General features: G+C 48.7%; 1 protein-coding gene across 1 annotated transcript in view; it reads left to right on the top strand.

Annotated features, from left to right (window-relative positions):
- Nucleotides 1-747: 747 nt before the first annotated feature.
- Nucleotides 748-25,131, top strand: part of LOC134933701 (aldo-keto reductase family 1 member D1-like) — a 72,868-nt gene continuing 48,484 nt past the window's right edge. Inside the window, exon 1 of the mRNA XM_063929092.1 lies at nt 748-897. Coding sequence (XP_063785162.1) covers nt 805-897 — 93 coding nt within the window. The 5' untranslated portion in view covers nt 748-804. The remainder of the gene's footprint in view (nt 898-25,131) is intronic.

Raw genomic sequence — 25,131 nt, 5'->3', positions numbered from 1 at the left:
ACAGTATATACAGTATATGTATCTCTGTACAGGGGGCACAGCATATACAGTATATGTCTCTGTATAGGAGCACAGTATATACCAGTGGTTCCCAAACTTTTGTGAGTCACGGCACCCTGGAGTGTCAGATTTTTTTTTCACGGCACCCCTAGGCCACAAGTTTCTTATTGAGAAATTTAGAAAAAAATATTAGATTAAGTAAATTATTTGTATATGTCATCCTTAGGGTCAGTTGTGTGGTGAGGGACAAGAATTGCTTCTGTATGTCCACATATTTTATAATTGGCAGCCACCAGCACTGGTTTTGCCTATTAAATTGACAATAAATAGTTTGAATTGGTCCTTGACAACCAACCTGAGGCACCCCTGCAAGTGCCTCGCGGCACTCCAGGGTGCCACGGCACACAGTTTGGGAACCACTGGTATATACAGTATATGTCTCTGTACAGGGGGCAGAGTATATACAGTATATAATATATGTATCTGTACAGGGGGCACAGTATATACAGTATATGTCTATGTATAGGGGCACAGTATATACAGTATATGTATCTGTACAGGGGGGACAGTATATACAGTACATAATATAATATATGTATCTGTACAGGGGGCACAGTATATACAGTATATGTCTCTGTATAGGGGCACAGTATATACAGTATATGTATCTGTGTGACTGTGCCCCCGGTGTTGCCTCCCCCTCTCGCCTCCCCGGGCTCCGTCTCCTCCCCGCTGCCCGCCTCCCGGAGAGCCCGTTATGAGCCCGGTGCAGTCTCCGGCGAGTGTTTGTCTCCGGGTCCCGGCATGGAGCTGACAGCGGAGAATCACCGCCTGCCCCTGAGCGACGGCAACAGCATCCCGGTCCTGGGGCTGGGCACCTACTCCGCTCCCCGCACAGTAAGTGACTCCGTCTGGACAGCCGCAGCTCCCGATCCGCTACACTGCCCCCGACCCTCTAACACTGTGACCTGAGCCCCTCTCCTGCGCAGCTGTCCTCCTGTTCTGCATACCTTACCCCATTTACTGCATAATACCTTACCCCATTTACTGCATAATACCTTACCCCATTTACTGCACACCTGACCCCTGTACTGCACTCCTGTCCCCCTGTTCTGCATAATACCTGCCCCCCTGTACTGCACACCTGACCCCCTGTACTGCGCACCTTACCCCCTGTACTGCACACCTGTCCCCCTGTACTGCACACCTGTCCCCCTGTACTGCGCACCTTACCCCCTGTACTGCACACCTGTCCCCCTGTACTGCACACCTGTCCCCCTGTTCTGCACACCTGTCCCCCTGTTCTGCATAATACCTGTCCCCTGTACTGCACACCTGACCCCTGTACTGCACACCTGTCCCCCTGTTCTGCACACCTGTCCCCCTGTTCTGCATAATACCTGACCCCCTGTACTGCGCACCTTACCCCCTGTACTGCACACCTGTCCCCCTGTACTGCACACCTGTCCCCCTGTACTGCACTCCTGTCCCCCTGTTCTGCATAATACCTGACCCCCTGTACTGCGCACCTTACCCCCTGTACTGCACACCTGTCCCCCTGTACTGCACACCTGTCCCCCTGTACTGCACTCCTGTCCCCCTGTACTGCACCCCTGACCCCCTGTACTGCACACCTGTCCCCCTGTACTGCACACCTGACCCCTGTACTGCACACCTGTCCCCCTGTACTGCACTCCTGTCCCCCTGTACTGCAGACCTGACCCCCTGTACTGCACACCTGTCTCCCTGTACAGCACACCTGTCCCCCTGTACTGCAGACCTGTCCCCCTGTACTGCACTCCTGTCCCCCTGTACTGCACCCCTGACCCCCTGTACTGCACATCTGTCTCCCTGTACTGCACACCTGTCCCCCTGTACTGCACACCTGTCCCCCTGTACTGCAGACCTGACCCCCTGTACTGCACACCTGTCCCCCTGTACTGCAGACCTGACCCCCTGTACTGCACACCTGTCTCCCTGTACTGCACACCTGTCCCCCTGCACTGTACTGCAGACCTGTCCCCCTGTACTGCACACCTGTCTCCCTGTACTGCACACCTGTCCCCCTGTACTGCAGACCTGTCCCCCTGTACTGCAGACCTGACCCCCTGTACTGCACACCTGTTCCCCTGTACTGCACACCTGCACACCTGTCCCCCTGTACTGCACACCTGTCCCCCTGTACTGCAGACCTGACCCCTGTACTGCACTCCAGCATGGTAATATTCCCCGTCTCACCTATTCCAATCTCCAAGTGACCAGAATATATCCTTCATCTCACTCCAACCTGCACCCTGACCTCCTCCTATAGCCGTCACCTCATCTGTTCTCTCCTTTCTGTACTGCACCCCAATCCTCCTGCATCTCCCCATGTCACTCACTGTCTGCCCCCCTGTATTCACCCCTGTATATATTCCCCTGTCTGCCCCCTGTATTCACCCCTGTATATATTCCCCTGTCTGCCCCCCTGTATTCACCCCTGTATATATTCCCGTCTGCCCCCCTGTATTCACCCATGTATATATTCCCCTGTCTGACCCCCTGTATTCACCCCTGTATATATTCCCCTGTCTGACCTCTGTATTCACCCCTGCATATATTCCCCTGTCTGCCCCCCTGTATTCACCCCTGTATATATTCCCCTGTCTGCCCCCTGTATTCACCCCTGTATATATTCCCCTGTCTGCCCCCTGTATTCACCTCTGTATTCACCCCTGTATATATTCCCCTATCTGCCCCCCTGTATTCACCCCTGTATATATTCCCCTGTCTGCCCCCTGTATTTACCCCTGTATATATTCCCCTGTATTCACCTCTGTATTCACCCCTGTATATATTCCCCTATCTGCCCCCCTGTATTCACCCCTGTATATATTCCCCTGTATTCACCTCTGTATTCCACCCTGTATATATTCCCCTGTCTGCCCCCCTGTATTCACCCCTGTATATATTCCCCTGTATTCACCTCTGTATTCACCCCTGTATATATTCCCCTGTCTGCCCCCTGTATTCACCCCTGTATATATTCCCCTGTCTGCCCCCCTGTATTCACCCCTGTATATATTCCCCTGTATTCACCCCTGTATTCACCCCTGTATATATTCCCCTATCTGACCCCCTTTATTCACCCCTGTATATATTCCCCTATCTGACCCCCTTTATTCACCCCTGTATATATTCCCCTGTATGCACCCCTGTATTCACCCCTGCATATATTACGGTCTGCCCCCTGTATTCACCCCTGTATATATTCCCCTGCCTGCTCCCCTGTATTCACCCCTGTATATATTCCCCTGTCTGCCCCCCTGTATTCACCCCTGTATATATTCCCATCTGCCCCCCTGTATTCACCCCTGTATATATTCCCCTGTCTGTTCCCCTGTATTCACCCCTGTATATATTCCCCTGTCTGCCCCCCTGTATTCATCCCTATATATATTCCCCTGTCTGCCCCTGTATTCACCCCTGTATATATTCCCCTGTCTGTTCCCCTGTATTCACCCCTGTATATATTCCCCTGTCTGCCCCCCTGTATTCACCCCTGTATATATTCCCCTGTCTGCCCCCTGTATTCACCCCTGTATATATTCCACTGTCTGCCCCCTTTATTCACCCCTGTATATATTCCCCTGTCTGCCCCCTGTATTCACCTCTGTATATATTCCCCTATCTGCCCCCTTTATTCACCCCTGTATATATTCCCCTGTCTGCTCGCCTGTATTCACCCCTGTATATATTCCCGTCTGCCCCCTGTATTCACCCCTGCATATATTCCCCTGTCTGTTCCCCTGTATTCACCCCTGTATATATTCCCCTGTCTGCCCCCCTGTATTCATCCCTATATATATTCCCCTGTCTGCCCCTGTATTCACCCCTGTATATATTCCCCTGTCTGTTCCCCTGTATTCACCCCTGTATATATTCCCCTGTCTGCCCCCCTGTATTCACCCCTGTATATATTCCCCTGTCTGGCCCCTGTATTCACCCCTGTATATATTCCACTGTCTGCCCCTGTATTCACCCCTGTATATATTCCCGACTGCCCCCCCTGTATTCACCCCTGTATATATTCCCCTGTCTGCCCCCTGTATTCACCCCTGCATATATTCCCCTGTCTGCCCCCCTGTATTCACCCCTGTATATATTCCCCTGTCTGCCCCCTGTATTCACCCCTGCATATATTCCCCTGTCTGCCCCCCTGTATTCACCCCTGTATATATTCCCCTGTCTGCCCCCCTGTATTCACCCCTGTATATATTCCCCTGTCTGCCCCCCTGTATTCACCCCTGTATATATTCCCCTGTTTGCACCCCTGTAGTCACCCCTGTATATATTCCCCTGTCTGCCCCCCTGTATTCACCCCTGTATATATTCCCCTGTATTCACCCCTGTATATATTCCCCTGTCTGCCCCCCTGTATTCACCCCTGTATATATTCCCCTGTATTCACCCCTGTATATATTCCCCTGTCTGCCCCCCTGTATTCACCTCTGTATATATTCCCCTGTCTGCAGTGTACAATGAATTCATCTCCCATTTCCACTATTCCTATTGTGTTCTGTGACTATATGTATGTATTATATATATATGTATTATGTATTAGCTGTGTGTTATATAGCGCAGCACATTGCATTGCGCAGTCTGTCATAGCCTGGGCTATCACCTGGTGGTTACTGTACCGTAGCTGTGTCACCCGCAGGTACACGGTGCCACTGTCAGCTTCATGTGGTTCCTGCCTGATGTCATCAGTAACTAGAACCCCAAAAAGACACTGACTCATTATGTGACCCCAGAACCATTGCTTGTCCGCACTGTGATGTAACAATATGTGAGTTCCTCGTGTTACTGGCCGGGTATGCGTCCTATATTGCTTCCTGATCATGTGATTGGTCGCCCAGCTGCACCCAGCGTGCTGAATGTTTAGCTGTGCTTGTTCTCTTTCACTATTCACTTATTGTCCTATTTAATAGAATCACATGTTGGTTTCACTTTTTTTTCAATGTGATCAGCTGATCTGCATATGGGAGGACACCAGGGGTGTGGTATGGAAGGTAGATAGTAACTAGCTCGACAGTGTCTAGGTCCACCACTATTGGTCGACAATAAGTAGGTCGACAGGGTCTCTAGGTCAACAAGGTCTTTAGGTCGACATGGTCTAGGTCAACAGGTCAAAAGATCGACATGAGGTTTTTAGGGGGGGGGGTTGTGTTGTTTTCTTCGTAGAGTGACCGGGAACCCCAATTAGTGCACCGTGTCCCCTTGCATGGTTCGCTTTGCTCGCCGTGCTTCGGGCAAGGTGCCTCGCTCCGCTACCGCTGCGCACGACACAGGTTACCGTTCCCAATTGTAGTCCACGTGGATCGTTAAGTATGAAAAGGTTAAAAAAAAAAAATGTGCAAAAACTCATGTCGACCTTTTGACCTGTCGACCTAGACCGTTACGACCTAGAGACCCTGTCGACCTAGAAACCCTGTCGAACTAGTTACTGTCGACCAATAGTGGTCGACCTAGATAGTGTCGACCTAGTTACTGTTGACGTAGAGACCGGATCCGGAAACCAGTAGGGTCAGGGCAGGTGGAAGGTCTGTGGGGTCCATATGTGCCACTCTACAGATGTGCCCTCCCCTTGGTGATTGTGCCCTAACCCACCTCCCCCTACTACTATCATGGCAGGCAGTTGCAAAGCATTCTCTGCTCTTAGGTGCCTCCTAACCGTGGCGCCCCTAGCCAGCTGCCTGAGTTGGCATAATGGCAGTGCCTTGTAGGGTACCTTGTCTGTCAAGCAGTTGTCTTTGCTATAACGTGTGTATGATTTGGGGTTTAGTTGTACTCTATGCATTACTGAAAGGGGATACGCAGACATAAGCGCCATTATGACAGAAGAGACTGTAAGAGATAAAGCTCTAACCAATCAGCTTCTAACTGTCACGTTACAGGCTGTGTTTGCAAAATATCAGTTAGGAGCTGGTTGGTTGGTACTTTATCTCTCTCCATGCTGTCTATTTATTAAGCCTTGATGAGAGAACGTAGAAGGAGATAAAGTACCAACCAACCAGTTCCTAACTGTCATTTTTCAAACACAGCCTGTAACATGGCAGTTAGGAGCTGATTGGCTGGGACTTTATCTCTCTCCAGTTTATCTCTTTCGTAAATACACCCCATAGTTTTGCTTCTACCAAGGTCTGCATTGCCTGCAGGTACATCTGTGCGCCCTCACTGAGCTTGGCCGGCATCCCAGCCTCTTCAGTAGCCAGTAGATGTGATCGAAATATGTACCACTTGGCGTCACCCGTACGCTCGGTTACGGAGCATGCACAGCGCAAAAGTATGGAGGATGCGCTCTGCAAGCGTGCAAATGTGCAACTCTTTCAGAAAAATGGTGTAATAGTGGCGTGGCAGAACACAAATTTTGAAGGGCATTGTAGTAAAAGTTGGAGGAGGGCCCAGTAATGACGTTTGCACCATCCTGTGGCGGGCACAGTAGCGCCCCGGCGGCTTTACCTCCTTCAAATACAGTGCCGAGCTGAGAAAAAATAATGACTCTCCTAAGCCTATACTTTTAGTTACCTGGTAAGGTCAGGCGATTATTCTATGATTTTATTCATGAAATCATTGCCACCAGGTGGCGCAGTTCCTTTGATATCTATGGAGAAGATGGGAATACTTTCTCCTACGGTCAGCACAGCAACTATTTCTCCTACTAATAGAGCAAGAGGGGTATCCAGTTAGCCGCAGTAATTTACCGCAGCTAATTGTTCCGCCGGGGGCTATCCAAATAGACCCGATAAGCCGGCGTGAGAGACGGCTTATCTGGATTTTGTTTCACCAGCCTCAGGTAGGCGAAACCAAATCCCCAGAAACAGCCCCGTTTTCATGTGAATAAATGAACGATAAATCGTTCATATCTTTCAGTGAGGATGCATCAACGATGAACGATGCGCGTGCCCGCAATCGTTCATCATTGATCGATCATCGTTGATACATGCCAGTCAATTTGGACGATACGGATGTATGGACTGTCATATCGTCCAAATTCACCATCGATATCGTCCATCGATAATATCGTTGGTCGATAATACCGATGGTCGAAAACATCGCCCAGTGTGTAGGCCCCTTTAATGTGCCTTGAGGACCCTGGATAGGGAATACGGTTATAGGGAATTGGGTGATATATTCTTAAATAATTTTAAGACTAAACAGAATGGTGATCGTTGAGGATAAATAGGGAGAATAGTAAATCTGTAGCTCAGTGGCACAGCTAGTTATTGATTGACGTGTCTGTCAGTAACTACAGGCTTGGCTGTACTGTACAGTATGTACACTTTGTGCCAGAGATCACAGTTTTACTCTCATTCACCTGTTATGCAACACTGTCCTCTTCCCCAGGGCTACTAAATGTGTCTGTCAGGCACATACTAGCAAAGTAGGAATCTGTGTAAGCGCCGACGGCTCGTTCGCACCTCTGTCGTTGGTACATTTGCTTGCACTGACATCCTGCCTTATTAAAGGATAGAAAGCCCTGTGGTTTTTACTTTGGCTTTTCTGGCTTATGGCCAGATTACTGGTATACCTGGTTATCTATTTGTATAACTTTTTTGTTTTCAAGTGGAACTTAGGGGGGACATTTACTAAGCAGTGATAAGAGCAGAGAAGTGAGCCAGTGGAGAAGTTGCCCATGGCAGCCAATCAGCACTGAAGTAACATCTATAATTTGCATACTATAAAATGATACAGAGCTGCTGATTGGTTGATGGGGCCACTTCTCCACTGGCTCACTTCTCTGCTCTTATCACTGCTTAGTAAATGTTCCCCTCAGAAAGCAGATCTTAGCTTTCTATTACACCGCCCGTATACAGGAAAGTTATCCCATGGCACTCCTAGCCAGTATCACTAATTGCACTTTTCAAATTGCAACAATGAGATACATTATTTCTCTAGCCTCTCCCTCATATACATTCTCTAGCATCCCCCTCATATACATTCTCTCTCTAGCCTCCCCCTCATATACATTCTCTCTCTAACCTCTCCCTCATATTCATTCTCTTTCTAGTCTTCCCCCTCATATACATTCTCTCTCTAACCTCCCCCTCATATACGTTCTCTAGCCTGCCCCTCATGTACATTCTCTAGCCTCCCCCTCATAATCATTTTCTCTCTAGCCTCCCCCTCATATACATTCTCTCTCTAGTCTCCCCCTCATATACATTCTCTCTTTCTACCCCCCCCCCCCCCACTCATATATATTCCCTCTCTCTCTAGCCTCCCCTCATATACATTCCCTCTCTCTCTGGCCTCCACCTAATATACATTCTCTCTCTAGCCTCCCCCTCATATACATTCTCTCTCTAGCCACCCCCTCATATACATTCTCTCTCCATCCACCCCCTCTCTCTCTCTCTCTCTCTCTAGCCTCCCCCTCATATTCATTCTCTCTCTAGCCTCCCCCTCATATACATTCTCTCTTTAGCCACCCCTCATATACATTCCTTCTCTCTCTGGCCTCCACCTAATATACATTCTCTCTCTAACCTTCCCCTCATATACGTTCTCTCTCTCTCTAGCCTCCCCCTCATATACATTCTCTCTCTAGCCACCCCCTCATATTCATTCTCTCTCTAGCTAACCCCTCAGATACATTCTCTCTTTAGCCACCCCTCATATACATTCTCTCTCTAGCCACCCCCTAATATATACATCATCTCTCTAGCCTCCCCCTCATATGTATTCTCTCTCTAGCCTCCCCTTCCTATACATTATCTTTGTAGCCTCCCCCTCATATACATTCTCTCTAGCCTCCCCTTCATATACATTTTCTCTCTAGCCACCCCCTCATATACATTCTCTCTCTAGCCACACCCTCATATACATTCTCCCTCTAGCCACCCCTTCAGATACTGTACATTCTCTCTCTAACCTTCCCCTCATATTCATTCTCTCTCTAGCCTACCCCTCATATACGTTCTCTCTCTAGCCTCCCCCTCATATACATTCTCTCTCTAGCCTCCCCCTCATATGTATTCTCTCTCTAGCCTCCCCTTCCTATACATTATCTTTGTAGCCTCCCCCTCATATACATTCTCTCTAGCCTCCCCTTCATATACATTTTCTCTCTAGCCACCCCCTCATATACATTCTCTCTCTAGCCACACCCTCATATACATTCTCCCTCTAGCCACCCCTTCAGATACTGTACATTCTCTCTCTAACCTTCCCCTCATATTCATTCTCTCTCTAGCCTACCCCTCATATACGTTCTCTCTCTAGCCTCCCCCTCATATACATTCTCTCTCTAGCCACCCCCTCATATACATTCTCTCTCTAGCCACGCCTTCAGATACTGTACATTCTCTCTCTAACCTTCCCCTCATATTCATTCTCTCTCTAGCCTCCGCCTCATATACATTTTCCCTCTAGCCAACCCCTCAGATACATTCTCATTCTAACCTCCTCCTCATATACATTCTCTCTCTAACCTTCCCCTCATTCATTCTCTCTCTAGGCTACCCCTCATATACGTTCTCTCTCTCTAGCCTCCCCCTCATATACGTTCTCTCTCTCTAGCCTCCCCCTCATATACATTCTCTCTCTAACCTCCCCTCATATCTATTCTCTCTCTAACCTCCCCTTCATATTCATTCTGTCTGTAGCCTCCCCCTCATATAGATGTTTTCTCTAGCCACCCCCTCATATACATTCTCTCTCTAGACTCTCCCTCATATACATTCTTCCTCTATCCTCCCCCTCATATACATTCTCTCTCTAACTTTCCTCTCATATACATTCTCCCTCTATCCTCCCCCTCATATACATTCTCTCTCTAACCTCCCTCTCATATACATTCTCTGTCCTCCCCCTCATATACATTCTCTCTCTAACCTCCCTCTCATATACATTCTGTGTCCTCCCCCTCATATACATTCTCTCTCTAGCCTCCCCCTCATATACATTCTCTCTCTAACCTCTCCCTCATATACATTCTCTCTCTAGCCTTCCCCTCATATACATTCTCTCTCTAGCCTCCCCCTCATATACATTCTCTCTGTAGCCTCTCCCTCATATACATTCTCTCTCTAGCCTCCCCCTCATATACATTCTCTCTCTAGTCTCTCCCTCATATACATTTTACCTCTAGCCTCTCCCTCATATACATTCTCTCTCTAACCTTTCCCTCATATACATTCTCTCTCTAGCCTCCCCCTCATATACATTCTCTCTCTAGCCTCCCCCTCATATACATTCTCTCTGTAGCCTCTCCCTCATATACATTCTCTCTCTAACCTTCCCCTCATATACATTCTCTCTCTAGCCTCCCCCTCATATACATTCTCTCTCTAGCCTCCCCCTCATATACATTCTCTCTTTAGCCTCTCCCTCATATACATTCTCTCTCTAGCCTCCCCCTCATATACATTCTATCTCTAACCTTCCCCTCATATACATTCTCTCTCTAGCCTCCCCCTCATATACATTCTCTCTCTAGCCTCCCCCTCATATACATTCTCTCTCTAGCCTCTCCCTCATATACATTCTCTCTCTAACCTTCCCCTCATATACATTCTCTCTCTAGCCTCCCCCTCATATACATTCTCTCTCTAGCCTCCCCCTCATATACATTCTCTCTCTAGCCTCCCCCTCATATACATTCTCTCTCTAGCCTCTCCCTCATATACATTCTCTCTCTAGCCTCCCCCTCATATACATTCTCTCTCTATCCTTCCCCTCATATACATTCTCTCTCTAGCCTCCCCCTCACATACATTCTCTCTCTAGCCTCCCCCTCATATACATTCTCTCTCTAGCCTCTCCCTCATATACATTCTCTCTCTAACCTTCCCCTCATATACATTCTCTCTCTAGCCTCCCCCTCATATACATTCTCTCTCTAGCCTCTCCCTCATATACATTCTCTCTCTAGCCTCCCCCTCATATACATTCTCTCTCTAGCCTCCACCTCATATACATTCTCTCTATAGCCTCCCCTCAGATACATTCTCCCCCACTGACGCATTCTCTTTCTAGCTTTCCCCGCTGAGGCGTTCTCTCTCTTGCCTCTCCTCAACAGCAGGGCAGCTGTCCTACAACCCCCAACCCCCCACCAGCTCCCCGCCGTGAGATAGATTGTACCTCCGCAGTTGCCGGTGACTGGGATCGACTGATCATATGTGCAGCACATATATCATCATTTAATGCAATGGACAACCCATGAGGCCGCGCCTCGTATTGTATTTGCACGAAAAACATGCACGATGTGCATTTGATTGGCCAAATGATGGGTCGATATCATGTATTCATACACGATATTGACCTAGTGTGTGGCCAGCGTTAGGCTGTGCTACAAATACCTTATATAAACTCTTTATCATGGATCACATATTGACTGCGACCTAGGCGGGATCTTACGCGAATCTATCGGGTGGATTGATCACCCTTCACATGCAGGGACGGGGGATCCGAAAGGAGCCGAGTGTAGTGTCTAGGCCTCTGTGCATGTGCGGTCATGTGTCCGCCATGCACCGGTGTCATTTCTGGCGTAGGGTTCCTGCCAGATCTACGCAGGCTACAATGGGCTACCGCAATCAAAAGATTGCAGCATCTGCGGGGAACAATATCCCAATATCGCATTCCTGATAATGATACGTTGGGCAGCATCGCATTCCCCCATAGAAACCTATGAGGAATGCGGCTACGGACGGCAATGCAGGGATCACAGCAGGCACCCGCTGCGATCCCCCCTTCAGACATTCCAGGAATACCTAATATTGCGGCTAACCCCCGAAAAAACGGGTGTTTTCGGGGACAGAGCCGCAAATATTGTTTGATTAATGGTCCCCCTTACTCTTTAATGATGATTCATCCAAAACAAATTATTTAGCCTTAAGTGGAGCTCACTAAGGGGCAGATGTATTAACCTGGAGAAGTGATAAAGAAGTGATAAAGCAGTGATAAGTGCAAGGTGATAAAGGCACCAGCCAATCAGCTCCTAACTGTCATTTTTCAAATCCGTAATAATTGCTTGGTGCGTTATCACTTTCCTCTTATCACTTCTTTAACCCTTCTCCAGGTTAATACATCTGCCCCTAAGATACATAGGGGGTCATTCCGAGTTGATCGCTAGCTGCATTTGTTCGCAGCGCAGCGATCAGGCTAAAAAACGGCAGTTCTGCGCATGCGTATGCGCCGCAATGCGCACACACGACGTACGGGCACGATGAACGATGCAGTTTTGCACAGGGTCTAGCGATGCATTTCAGTCGCACTGGTGGCCTCAGAGTGATTGACATGAAGTGGGCGTTTCTGGGTGGCAACTGACCGTTTTCAGGGAGTGTTCGGAAAAAACGCAGGCGTGCCAGGGAAAACGCAGGCGTGGCTGGGCGTGTTTGTGACGTCAAATCCGGACACGAATAGTCTGAAGCGATCGCAAGCGCTGAGTAGGTTTTGAGCTACTCTGAAACGACACAATTTTTTTTTGCAGGCGCTCTGCGATCCCTTCGTTCGCACTTCTGCTAAGCTAAAATACACTCCCAGTGGGCGGCGGCATAGCATGTGCACGGCTGCTAAAAACTGCTAGCGAGCGATCAACTCGGAATGACCCCCATAAAACAAAGAGCTGCTGTACAATCCTTTGGTCCCGTATCACACTTCCAATCTGTTGCTTTTGCAGTGTGTCCTCATTTGTTTGCTTTTTATTTCAGTAATTGGAACATCACATTTTGTACAAATTATCTTCTAGCGTCTGCTTTCTACAGTGATATAATACTCGTACAGTGCGCTGATCCCCGTCTGCTTCCGTCGCTGGTAAACACATTGGTGTAAGCTTAGGGCAGAGTGGGCACATTAGGCCGAGAGAATAGGCTGGAAGTAGGACACAGTCTGGATAGTGGGTTTCAGTAAATCCCTGCGGATTATTGTTCCACGTTATCAGTGCTTCACCCGAATCCCCTCTCTCCCCGTGGTCAGAACATGTTGCTCTGCCCGCCGTCCGTTTACCTATTTCCCTTTTTTTTTTGTTAATCCTCCACAGTCCATCCTACATTCTATTGACATGTAAATGAGTCTCCATCTCTCCAGAGTACAGTCCGGTTTATGCTGCAATAAAAGTTGATGTTCAGCCACATTAAAAACGATCGCATCCAATTGAGCATAAAATGTTTGGCAAACATTTTAAAAAAAATTTGTCCAGCTGATATATGGTTTAAAACCAAAATGTTACACTCACAGCTGCTCTCCTGCAGTAAAGTGAACTGTTTGCACAGTGCAGCAACATTGTTTCAACAAAGTTTATATGTCTGAGTGGGATTGCTTGACAAGGTACCGAGGGGGGTCATTTAGCACAGCTACGATCACTGACACAGACATGCGGGGGGGACGCCCAGCACAGGGCTAGTCTGCCCCGCATGTCAGTGCCGCCCCCTCCTGCTCGGCGGCGATGCTTTTGTAATTGTAGAATAACTCCCAGCCAGCGCAGCTCCTGCGCTTCTGTGGCTGGCCAGGAGTTACTAGTCGCTGCCAGAATCGCAGTGTCTGCGTTTGACGTCACGCAGCCGCTGCGGCCCGCCCCCACCGCACGGTTCGGCCACGCCTGCGTTGGCCGGACCACGCCCTGAACACCAGCCTCTTAATGTTTTATTAAGTACTACGTTTGTGAGACCTTGGGATGTGGTCCCGAACGATGGACTGATGCCACTGCTCTGGGGTAAGCTGCTGGGTGAGGGGGAAGGGGGGCGGGGGTAGGCTGCGTGGGGCGGGTTAGACTACGGGGAGGATTAGGGTTAGGCTGTAGGAAGGGGGGTTAGTTTTAGGCTGCGGGGCGGAGGATTAGGGTTAGGCTGCAGGAAGAGGGGGGTAGGTTTAGGCTGCGGGGAGAGGAAGGTTAGGTTTAGGCACCCACTGGGAGGGTTAGGGTTAGGCTGCGAGGGAGGGATGTTTAGGTTTAGGCTGCGGGAAGGAAGGGGGGAGTTAGGTTTAGGCACCATTAGGTAGGGTTAGGTTGCGGTAGTGAGGGGTGGGCTGGGGTCAGGTTTAGGCTGCGGAGAGGAAGGTTAGGTTTAGGCACCTCCTGGGGATGGTTAGGGTTAGGCTGCGAGGGAGGGATGTTTAGGTTTAGGCTGCTGGAAGGAAAGGGAGGGGGGGGAGTTAGGTTTAGGCACCATTGGGTAGGGTTAGGTTGCGGTAGTGAGGGGTGGGCTGGGGTCAGGTTTAGGCTGCAGGAACAGAGGGTTATTGGAGCATTGGGGAAAGGTTAGTATACTTACCTTGCCCCTGTTGGGATTTTCACCATCAGAATGCCGCTGTTGGCATTTCAGTCCCGACCCATATGTTGTCATGCGTATGCTCATTTTAGCACAGTGTTGTGTATAACATATTAGTATTGTAAGCAACACACGTTACTTTAACATGTTACATGTATGTATTGTGCTAACACCGTTACCCCTAATGCCGGCCTAACATTATTCTGACAAGAAACAGCCCATCCCAGCTCTGACCTGACGTCGCTGTATAAGAGCTGCGTTATCCTCACAATTTTGAGTGACTGTGCGTAATGTTGCGTTTGTAGTGATGCGTGCAATGGGAGCCGGCTGGATTTGCGATGGGGTTGTAGTATACTCAGATGAGATTGTGGGTTTGGCTGGAGGTCTACGCAATTGCAATCCGTGCTGAATGACGCCATTAGTCATTTATGTCACCGTTCATCCCTTGATTTAAATTTTTTACCTATGCAACAACACAATGATGTTACCTCCTAACCTGTACTGACCGCTGCTGGCAGTCATCATATCACCCCTTACCGGCTTCCTAGAACTCCCACATCGCTGGTGAGGTTGAGTGGGACTCATCCTCAACAGTTTACAAGTGTGCTGCCTGTGCTGAAACTATAGATGAAGCCAGAATGTAAAATTTATAAGGGGAAAGTTCAGTAGTAATATTATAGTAGTGTTCACTCTAGGATTTTTTGGGGCAGGGTGCTGAGCATTGAAGAGGACACATTTTTATTTTGAAGGGCACATTTTTGATGTGACGCTTTGCGCACAAAGCATAGCGCATATGTTTATAGTTTTTGTACATACATTTTGCCCTTAGTAAATCATATACTCATGCATACATATAAGACACCTAACATCTGTACTGAGAAACATGCTGTATGTGTCCAGTCTTCTTGAAAGATCGGCTGTAGCATATACATAAGTAGATAATTATAAATGTCTTTCTGGGCTCCACAAGGATTGGACAATGGGGTGTAGAGTAGGATCTTGATCCGAGGCACCAACAGGCTCAAAGCTTTGACTGTTCCCAGAATGCACAGCGCCGCCTCCTATATCACCCCGCCTCCCAGCACAGGAGCTCAGTTTTGTAAGTTGGTGCTGCAGTAAGCAGGCACTTAACAGAGGGGCTGCTCCAAGCAGCCCTAAGAAAAGCTTTTTATGAAGTAAAAAGTGAAGACTTCAAGGGCAGCAGCGGTGGTAAATGTCTTGTGACATTTTCCGCTGCAGCTCCAGCTCTCCCCAGCGGCACTGTACACTCCCGAGCCGTGGTTGCCGGGTACCTACAGCGGAGGCTCCGGTTTTCTTCACGTTAGACACACACTGCTGGGGCTCTCCAGGATTGCGTGGCTGCGCTTCGGGAGGTGATCCGGCGCAGTCAGTGGGAGGCGGGCCGCGCGCGCTGGCGGTGGACACTGTGGCAGTACAGGCGATCCCACTAGATCACCAGGGCATGGGCGCAGGTCAGGTATTCTCTCTAAACCAATTCTTATATCGCCCACAGTACCCGGTGGTTTTGCCAGCAGAGGGGATAAGGCTTAGACCTGAAGCCCCTCCCCCAGCCCCAGGGCGCCATTTCCAGCAAGTGTTCCAGCCCTGGAGCTGCATATCTGTCTCTCCCTCACTCCCTGTCAGTGTCTGCGGCGCCATTATCCCTCAGCTCACTGTTCCTGGGACTGCTTGGGCAAATCCTCCTATGTAAAGCCGCCTGGTTGTCAGTGCTGTAACTTTACATGACACTTAAGTATTCTACCTGCCTTTTTAGACATTGATAGTTAAGAAAGAGTGCACTTAGTCAGGGTTTTATATAGAGATGAGCGCCGGAAATTTTTCGGGTTTTGTGTTTTGGTTTTGGGTTCGGTTCCGCGGCCGTGTTTTGGGTTCGACCGCGTTTTGGCAAAACCTCACCGAATTTTTTTTGTCGGATTCGGGTGTGTTTTGGATTCGGGTGTTTTTTTCAAAAAACCCTAAAAAACAGCTTAAATCATAGAATTTGGGGGTAATTTTGATCCCAAAGTATTATTAACCTCAAAAAACATAATTTACACTCATTTTCAGCCTATTCTGAACACATCACACCTCACAATATTATTTTTAGTCCTAAAATTTGCACCGAGGTCGCTGTGTGAGTAAGATAAGCGACCCTAGTGGCCGACACAAACACCGGGCCCATCTAGGAGTGGCACTGCAGTGTCACGCAGGATGTCCCTTCCAAAAAACCCTCCCCAAACAGCACATGACGCAAAGAAAAAAAGAGGCGCAATGAGGTAGCTGTGTGAGTAAGATTAGCGACCCTAGTGGCCGACACAAACACCGGGCCCATCTAGGAGTGGCACTGCAGTGTCACGCAGGATGTCCCTTCCAAAAAACCCTCCCCAAACAGCACATGACGCAAAGAAAAAAAGAGGCGCAATGAGGTAGCTGACTGTGTGAGAAAGATAAGCGACCCTAGTGGCCGACACAAACACCGGGCCCATCTAGGAGTGGCACTGCAGTGTCACGCAGGATGTCCCTTCCAAAAAACCCTCCCCAAACAGCACATGACGCAAAGAAAAAAAGAGGCGCAATGAGGTAGCTGTGTGAGTAAGATTAGCGACCCTAGTGGCCGACACAAACACCGGGCCCATCTAGGAGTGGCACTGCAGTGTCACGCAGGATGGCCCTTCCAAAAAACCCTCCCCAAACAGCACATGACGCAAAGAAAAAAAGAGGCGCAATGAGGTAGCTGACTGTGTGAGTAAGATTAGCGACCCTAGTGGCCGACACAAACACCGGGCACATCTAGGAGTGGCACTGCAGTGTCACGCAGGATGTCCCTTCCAAAAAACCCTCCCCAAACAGCACATGACGCAAAGAAAAAAAGAGGCGCAATGAGGTAGCTGTGTGAGTAAGATTAGCGACCCTAGTGGCCGACACAAACACCGGGCCCATCTAGGAGTGGCACTGCAGTGTCACGCAGGATGTCCCTTCCAAAAAACCCTCCCCAATCAGCACATGATGCAAAGAAAAAGAAAAGAAAAAAGAGGTGCAAGATGGAATTATCCTTGGGCCCTCCCACCCACCCTTATGTTGTATAAACAAAACAGGACATGCACACTTTAACCAACCCATCATTTCAGTGACAGGGTCTGCCACACGACTGTGACTGATATGACGGGTTGGTTTGGACCCCCCCCAAAAAAGAAGCAATTAATCTCTCCTTGCACAAACTGGCTCTACAGAGGCAAGATGTCCACCTCATCTTCACCCTCCGATATATCACCGTGTACATCCCCCTCCTCACAGATTATCAATTCGTCCCCACTGGAATCCACCATCTCAGCTCCCTGTGTACTTTGTGGAGGCAATTGCTGCTGGTCAATGTCTCCGCGGAGGAATTGATTATAATTCATTTTAATGAACATCATCTTCTCCACATTTTCTGGATGTAACCTCGTACGCCGATTGCTGACAAGGTGAGCGGCGGCACTAAACACTCTTTCGGAGTACACACTTGTGGGAGGGCAACTTAGGTAGAATAAAGCCAGTTTGTGCAAGGGCCTCCAAATTGCCTCTTTTTCCTGCCAGTATAAGTACGGACTGTGTGACGTGCCTACTTGGATGCGGTCACTCATATAATCCTCCACCATTCTATCAATGTTGAGAGAATCATATGCAGTGACAGTAGACGACATGTCCGTAATCGTTGTCAGGTCCTTCAGTCCGGACCAGATGTCAGCATCAGCAGTCGCTCCAGACTGCCCTGCATCACCGCCAGCGGGTGGGCTCGGAATTCTGAGCCTTTTCCTCGCACCCCCAGTTGCGGGAGAATGTGAAGGAGGAGATGTTGACAGGTCGCGTTCCGCTTGACTTGACAATTTTGTCACCAGCAGGTCTTTCAACCCCAGCAGACCTGTGTCTGCCGGAAAGAGAGATCCAAGGTAGGCTTTAAATCTAGGATCGAGCACGGTGGCCAAAATGTAGTGCTCTGATTTCAACAGATTGACCACCCGTGAATCCTTGTTAAGCGAATTAAGGGCTGCATCCACAAGTCCCACATGCCTAGCGGAATCGCTCCGTGTTAGCTCCTTCTTCAATGCCTCCAGCTTCTTCTGCAAAAGCCTGATGAGGGGAATGACCTGACTCAGGCTGGCAGTGTCTGAACTGACTTCACGTGTGGCAAGTTCAAAGGGCATCAGAACCTTGCACAACGTTGAAATCATTCTCCACTGCACTTGAGACAGGTGCATTCCATCTCCTATATCGTGCTCAATTGTATAGGCTTGAATGGCCTTTTGCTGCTCCTCCAACCTCTGAAGCATATAGAGGGTTGAATTCCACCTCGTTACCACTTCTTGCTTCAGATGATGGCAGGGCAGGTTCAGTAGTTTTTGGTGGTGCTCCAGTCTTCTGTACGTGGTGCCTGTACGCCGAAAGTGTCCCGCAATTTTTCTGGCCACCGACAGCATCTCTTGCACGCCCCTGTCGTTTTTTAAAAAATTCTGCACCACCAAATTCAAGGTATGTGCAAAACATGGGACGTGCTGGAATTTGCCCATATTTAATGCACACACAATATTGCTGGCGTTGTCCGATGCCACAAATCCACAGGAGAGTCCAATTGGGGTAAGCCATTCCGCGATGATCTTCCTCAGTTGCCGTAAGAGGTTTTCAGCTGTGTGCGTATTCTGGAAAGCGGTGATACAAAGCGTAGCCTGCCTAGGAAAGAGTTGGCGTTTGCGAGATGCTGCTACCGGTGCCGCCGCTGCTGTTCTTGCGGCGGGAGTCCATACATCTACCCAGTGGGCTGTCACAGTCATATAGTCCTGACCCTGCCCTGCTCCACTTGTCCACATGTCCGTGGTTAAGTGGACATTGGGTACAACTGCATTTTTTAGGACACTGGTGAGTCTTTTTCTGACGTCCGTGTACATTCTCGGTATCGCCTGCCTAGAGAAGTGGAACCTAGATGGTATTTGGTAACGGGGGCACACTGCCTCAATAAATTGTCTAGTTCCCTGTGAACTAACGGCGGATACCGGACGCACGTCTAACACCAACATAGTTGTCAAGGACTCAGTTATCCGCTTTGCAGTAGGATGACTGCTGTGATATTTCATCTTCCTCGCAAAGGACTGTTGAACAGTCAATTGCTTACTGGAAGTAGTACAAGTGGGCTTACGACTTCCCCTCTGGGATGACCATCGACTCCCAGCGGCAACAACAGCAGCGCCAGCAGCAGTAGGCGTTACACGCAAGGATGCATCGGAGGAATCCCAGGCAGGAGAGGACTCGTCAGACTTGTCAGTGACATGGCCTGCAGGACTATTGGCATTCCTGGGGAAGGAGGAAATTGACACTGAGGGAGTTGGTGGGGTGGTTTGCGTGAGCTTGGTTACAAGAGGAAGGGATTTACTGGTCAGTGGACTGCTTCCGCTGTCACCCAAAGTTTTTGAACTTGTCACTGACTTATTATGAATGCGCTGCAGGTGACGTATAAGGGAGGATGTTCCGAGGTGGTTAACGTCCTTACCCCTACTTATTACAGCTTGACAAAGGGAACACACGGCTTGACACCTGTTGTCCGCATTTCTGGTGAAATACCTCCACACCGAAGAGCTGATTTTTTTGGTATTTTCACCTGGCATGTCAACGGCCATATTCCTCCCACGGACAACAGGTGTCTCCCCGGGTGCCTGACTTAAACAAACCACCTCACCATCAGAATCCTCCTGGTCAATTTCCTCCCCAGCGCCAGCAACACCCATATCCTCCTCATCCTGGTGTACTTCAACACTGACATCTTCAATCTGACTATCAGGAACTGGACTGCGGGTGCTCCTTCCAGCACTTGCAGGGGGCATGCAAATAGTGGAAGGCGCATGCTCTTCACGTCCAGTGTTGGGAAGGTCAGGCATCGCAAACGACACAATTGGACTCTCCTTGTGGATTTGGGATTTCAAAGAACGCACAGTTCTTTGCGGTGCTTTTGCCAGCTTGAGTCTTTTCAGTTTTCTAGCGAGAGGCTGAGTGCTTCCATCCTCATGTGAAGCTGAACCACTAGCCATGAACATAGGCCAGGGCCTCAGCCGTTCCTTGCCACTCCGTGTGGTAAATGGCATATTGGCAAGTTTACGCTTCTCCTCCGACAATTTTATTTTAGGTTTTGGAGTCCTTTTTTTTCTGATATTTGGTGTTTTGGATTTGACATGCTCTGTACTATGACATTGGGCATCGGCCTTGGCAGACGACGTTGCTGGCATTTCATCGTCTCGGCCATGACTAGTGGCAGCAGCTTCAGCACGAGGTGGAAGTGGATCTTGATCTTTCCCTAATTTTGGAACCTCAACTTTTTTGTTCTCCATATTTTATAGGCAGAACTAAAAGGCACCTCAGGTAAACAATGGAGATGGATGGATTGGATACTAGTATACAATTATGGACGGACTGCCACGGTTAGGTGGTATAAAAAAACCACGGTTAGGTGGTATATATTATAATAATAATACAATTATGGATGGACGGACTGCCTGCCGACTGCCGACACAGAGGTAGCCACAGCCGTGAACTACCGCACTGTACACTGGTTGATAAAGAGATAGTAGTATACTCGTAACAACTAGTATGACACTATGACGACGGTATAAAGAAAGAAAAAAAAATACCACAGTTAGGTGGTATATATTATAATAATAATACAATTATGGATGGACGGACTGCCTGCCGACTGCCGACACAGAGGTAGCCACAGCCGTGAACTACCGCACTGTACACTGGTTGATAAAGAGATAGTAGTATACTCGTAACAACTAGTATGACACTATGACGACGGTATAAAGAATGAAAAAAAAACCACGGTTAGGTGGTATATATTATAATAATAATACAATTATGGATGGACGGACTGCCTGCCGACTGCCGACACAGAGGTAGCCACAGCCGTGAACTACCGCACTGTACACTGGTTGATAAAGAGATAGTAGTATACTCGTAACAACTAGTATGACACTATGACGACGGTATAAAGAATGAAAAAAAAACCACGGTTAGGTGGTATATATTATAATAATAATACAATTATGGATGGACGGACTGCCTGCCGACTGCCGACACAGAGGTAGCCACAGCCGTGAACTACCGCACTGTACACTGGTTGATAAAGAGATAGTAGTATACTCGTAACAACTAGTATGACACTATGACGACGGTATAAAGAATGAAAAAAAAACCACGGTTAGGTGGTATATATTATAATAATAATACAATTATGGATGGACGGACTGCCTGCCGACTGCCGACACAGAGGTAGCCACAGCCGTGAACTACCGCACTGTACACTGGTTGATAAAGAGATAGTAGTATACTCGTAACAACTAGTATGACACTATGACGACGGTATAAAGAAAGAAAAAAAAATACCACGGTTAGGTGGTATATATTGTAATACAATTATGGATGGACGGACTGCCTGCCGAGTTCCGACTGCCGACACAGAGGTAGCCACAGCCGTGAACTACCGCACTGTACTGTGTCTGCTGCTAATATAGACTGGTTGATAAAGAGATAGTATACAATACATACAACAATATACTACTATACTGGTGGTCAGGCACTGGTCACCACTAGTCACACTGGCAGTGGCACTCCTGCAGCAAAAGTGTGCACTGTTTAATTTTAAATTAATATAATATTATGTACTCCTGGGGGCTCCTGCTATAACAACCTGCAGTGCTCCCCAGTCTCCCCCACAATTATTATAAGCTTTGCCTTTTATACATTGATGTGCAGCACACTGGGCTGAGCTGAGTGCACACAGACTGAGTCACACTGTGTGACTGGCTGCTGCTGTGTATCGTTTTTTTTCAGGCAGAGAACGGATATAGCAGAGAACGGATATATTATATTAAAATAAATAAAAGTTAACTAACAACAACTGCACTGGTCACTGTGGTAAACTCTGTCTGACTCTGCACAATCTCTCTCTCTCTTCTAATCTAATTTCTAATGGAGAGGACGCCAGCCACGTCCTCTCCCTATCAATCTCAATGCACGTGTGAAAATGGCGGCGACGCGCGGCTCCTTATATAGAATCCGAGTCTCGCGAGAATCCGACAGCGTCATGATGACGTTCGGGCGCGCTCGGGTTAACCGAGCAAGGCGGGAGGATCCGAGTCTGCTCGGACCAGTGAAAAAAACATGAAGTTCGTGCGGGTTCGGTTTCAGAGAAACCGAACCCGCTCATCTCTAGTTTTATAGTACAATTACCCTGTGATATACATCCAGTTCTTACTGTGTAGTGTTATATCTATTGACTATATAGGTGTGTAAGCTAGTCCAGTGCAGTATTATTGTCAGTAATAACCTCTGCATTGTACAAACTGTGACTTTCTGTGTGTGCATTTGATAGCTGAGTGGTGTCCATTTCGTGTCTTTCACTCAACCTGCTATCCCTATATTCCATAACCTGAGGGGGCTTGGTGCGTCAGGTGTTATTTAATATAGGATTTTCACAAAGATATACTGTATTACGTATTTTTCTCTGTGATTTAGTCACCATATCTCTCCTTTATCTCTGCTCGTGCTGACTACACTGCGCAGGGGTTTGGGTTTAAGGATATAGTGCTGCTGATAATTGTACTGTGTTACCTGATACTGCAAGTTATATCATGTCTGCTTCTGAGGGTAACGGTTCTGGGGCTGAACACACTGCCGGTGTTGCTGAAGCCGCAGATACCTATGAGGAGAATATAGCAGCTGTGGGCTCTGGTTCTGGGGGCTCATTGCCCCCCAGTGGGACTGTGGCAACGGAGGCAAATACTGACCCTCCGTGGGCCGCTTTTTCCACGCTTCTGCATATGCTAGTTCATAAACTAACACCCCCTATGGGACCCCCAACGCCGGTACAGCCATATGTGGTCCCTGCAGCTAACCCGCTGTGGGTGGACGATTTATCTGCTCAATTAAAGAAGTTGAACCAGTCCTTGACTACTAAACAGTCTGATCAACGCTCGCCTAAGTCCAAGAGGTCCTCTAAGCGAGCGCTTATCTCCTCACAATCCACTGCTGTCACTGACACCTCGTCTGATGAAGACGGCACATATACTGACCCCTCAGGTTCTGACTCAGGTTCTGATGGGGAGGGTAGTTCACATGTGGATGTTCCTGATCTTTTGGAGGCTATTAAGTTAATTCTGCAGATTACGGATGATCCCGAGCCATCCGTCCCTCCTAAGAAACCAGATAGGTTCAAGCGTCAGAAGGTGGTTAAGCAAGTTTTACCTCACTCTGACCACCTAGTGGATATACGTCAGGAACCCTGGGAAAACCCGGGTACGAAGTTTGTGCCTCAAAAGAAGATGCTGGCTCGCTATCCCCTCGCGCCAGAGCTGTCTAAAAATTGGGAAACGCCTCCTCCAGTGGACTCACATGTGGCTAGGATGGTGGTTTCCTCAGCTCTACCTGTCACTACCGTCACGTCTCTAAAAGAGCCTACGGATAAACGTGTGGAAGGTTGTCTGAAAGCGATTTACACCCTCACGGGTGCTGCACAAAGGCCCACTATTGCAGCTACTTGGGCTGCAGAGGCCATTGAAGCATGGGCCTTGGAGTTAGAAGCTGAAATCTCCTCTGACCATGCTAGACAATGCTTGTCTTATATTGTCACAGCTTCTCGCTATATTAAAGAGGCGGCTTCTGATGCCGGTATCCTAGCAGCCAAGGCCTCTGCTACGTCAGTCCTGGCTCGCCGGATATTGTGGCTGAGATCCTGGTCTGTGGATCTGGACTCTAGAAAAACCCTGGAGGTACTCCCTTTCAAGGGGGATTATTCTGTTTGGGGAGGACTTAAATAAGATTGTGGCTGACTTGGCTACTGTCAAAACTGCCTGTCTGCCTAATACCGCTCCTTCTGTGTCGAAGGCTAAAGGTACGTCCTTTCGTCCTTCAGGTAAAGCAAAAGGTCAGGCGTACCATAAGCAGGCCCGCACTTCCAAACCTGGTAAGCCGAAGCCCAAAAGAGCCTGGGCTGCCCGTCAGCCAGCTGCCAAGACAGATAAGCCTGCCGCATGACGGGGCGGGCCTCCCCCTGGGGGATCCCAGGGTGGGGAGCCGGCTTCTAGGGTATACCCAGGAATGGTTGAAGACCACTTCAGATGCCTGGGTACGGGAAGTCGTCACTCGAGGTTACGCCATAGCCTTCAAATACCGACCCCCTCATCGATTTTGCCAGACAGACGTCCCTTTGGACTAGACAAAGGCAAATACTCTACATTCGGTGGTACAGACCCTCTTGGATACAGGAGTCATAGTACAGGTGCCTCTTGCTCAGAGGGGCCGGGGGTACTATTCTCCGCTGTTTCTAGTCCCGAAACCGAATGGGTCCTCCCGGCCCATTCTCAACCTCAAGGCATTGAACAGGTTTGTGAAGGTTTTCTAAGTTCCGTATGGAAACCCTTCGCTCCCCTTCGCTCTATAGTTCTGGCCTTGGAACCTGGGGACTACATGGTCTCCCTGGACATACAGGATGCTTACCTGCATATTCCTATAGCAGTGTCACATCAACAATACCTGAGGTTCGCTATTGGCAACCTACATTACCAGTTTCGGGTGTTACCTTTTGGTTTAACAACGGCTCCGCGAGTCTTCACCAAAGTTATGGTGGTGATGACGGTGGTACTCCGCCGTCAAGGGGTCAGGATACTGCCGTATCTGGACGACTTGTTAATCCTGGAAAATTCCCCAGATCTTCTCCTGCGTCATCTGGATATGACGGTCCGGTTTCTACAAGTCCACGGGTGGCTCATCAACTGGAAGAAATCCTCCCTGATCCTTGCTCAGAGCATGGTGCACCTGGGAGCGTTGTTGGACACTCACAACCAGAGGTTGTTCTTGTCTC

Source organism: Pseudophryne corroboree, chromosome 6 (genome assembly GCF_028390025.1).
Source record: "Pseudophryne corroboree isolate aPseCor3 chromosome 6, aPseCor3.hap2, whole genome shotgun sequence".
Taxonomy (NCBI): domain Eukaryota; kingdom Metazoa; phylum Chordata; class Amphibia; order Anura; family Myobatrachidae; genus Pseudophryne; species Pseudophryne corroboree.
Note: the sequence above shows the minus strand (reverse complement) of the source record. Positions and strands in the feature narration are given on the sequence as shown.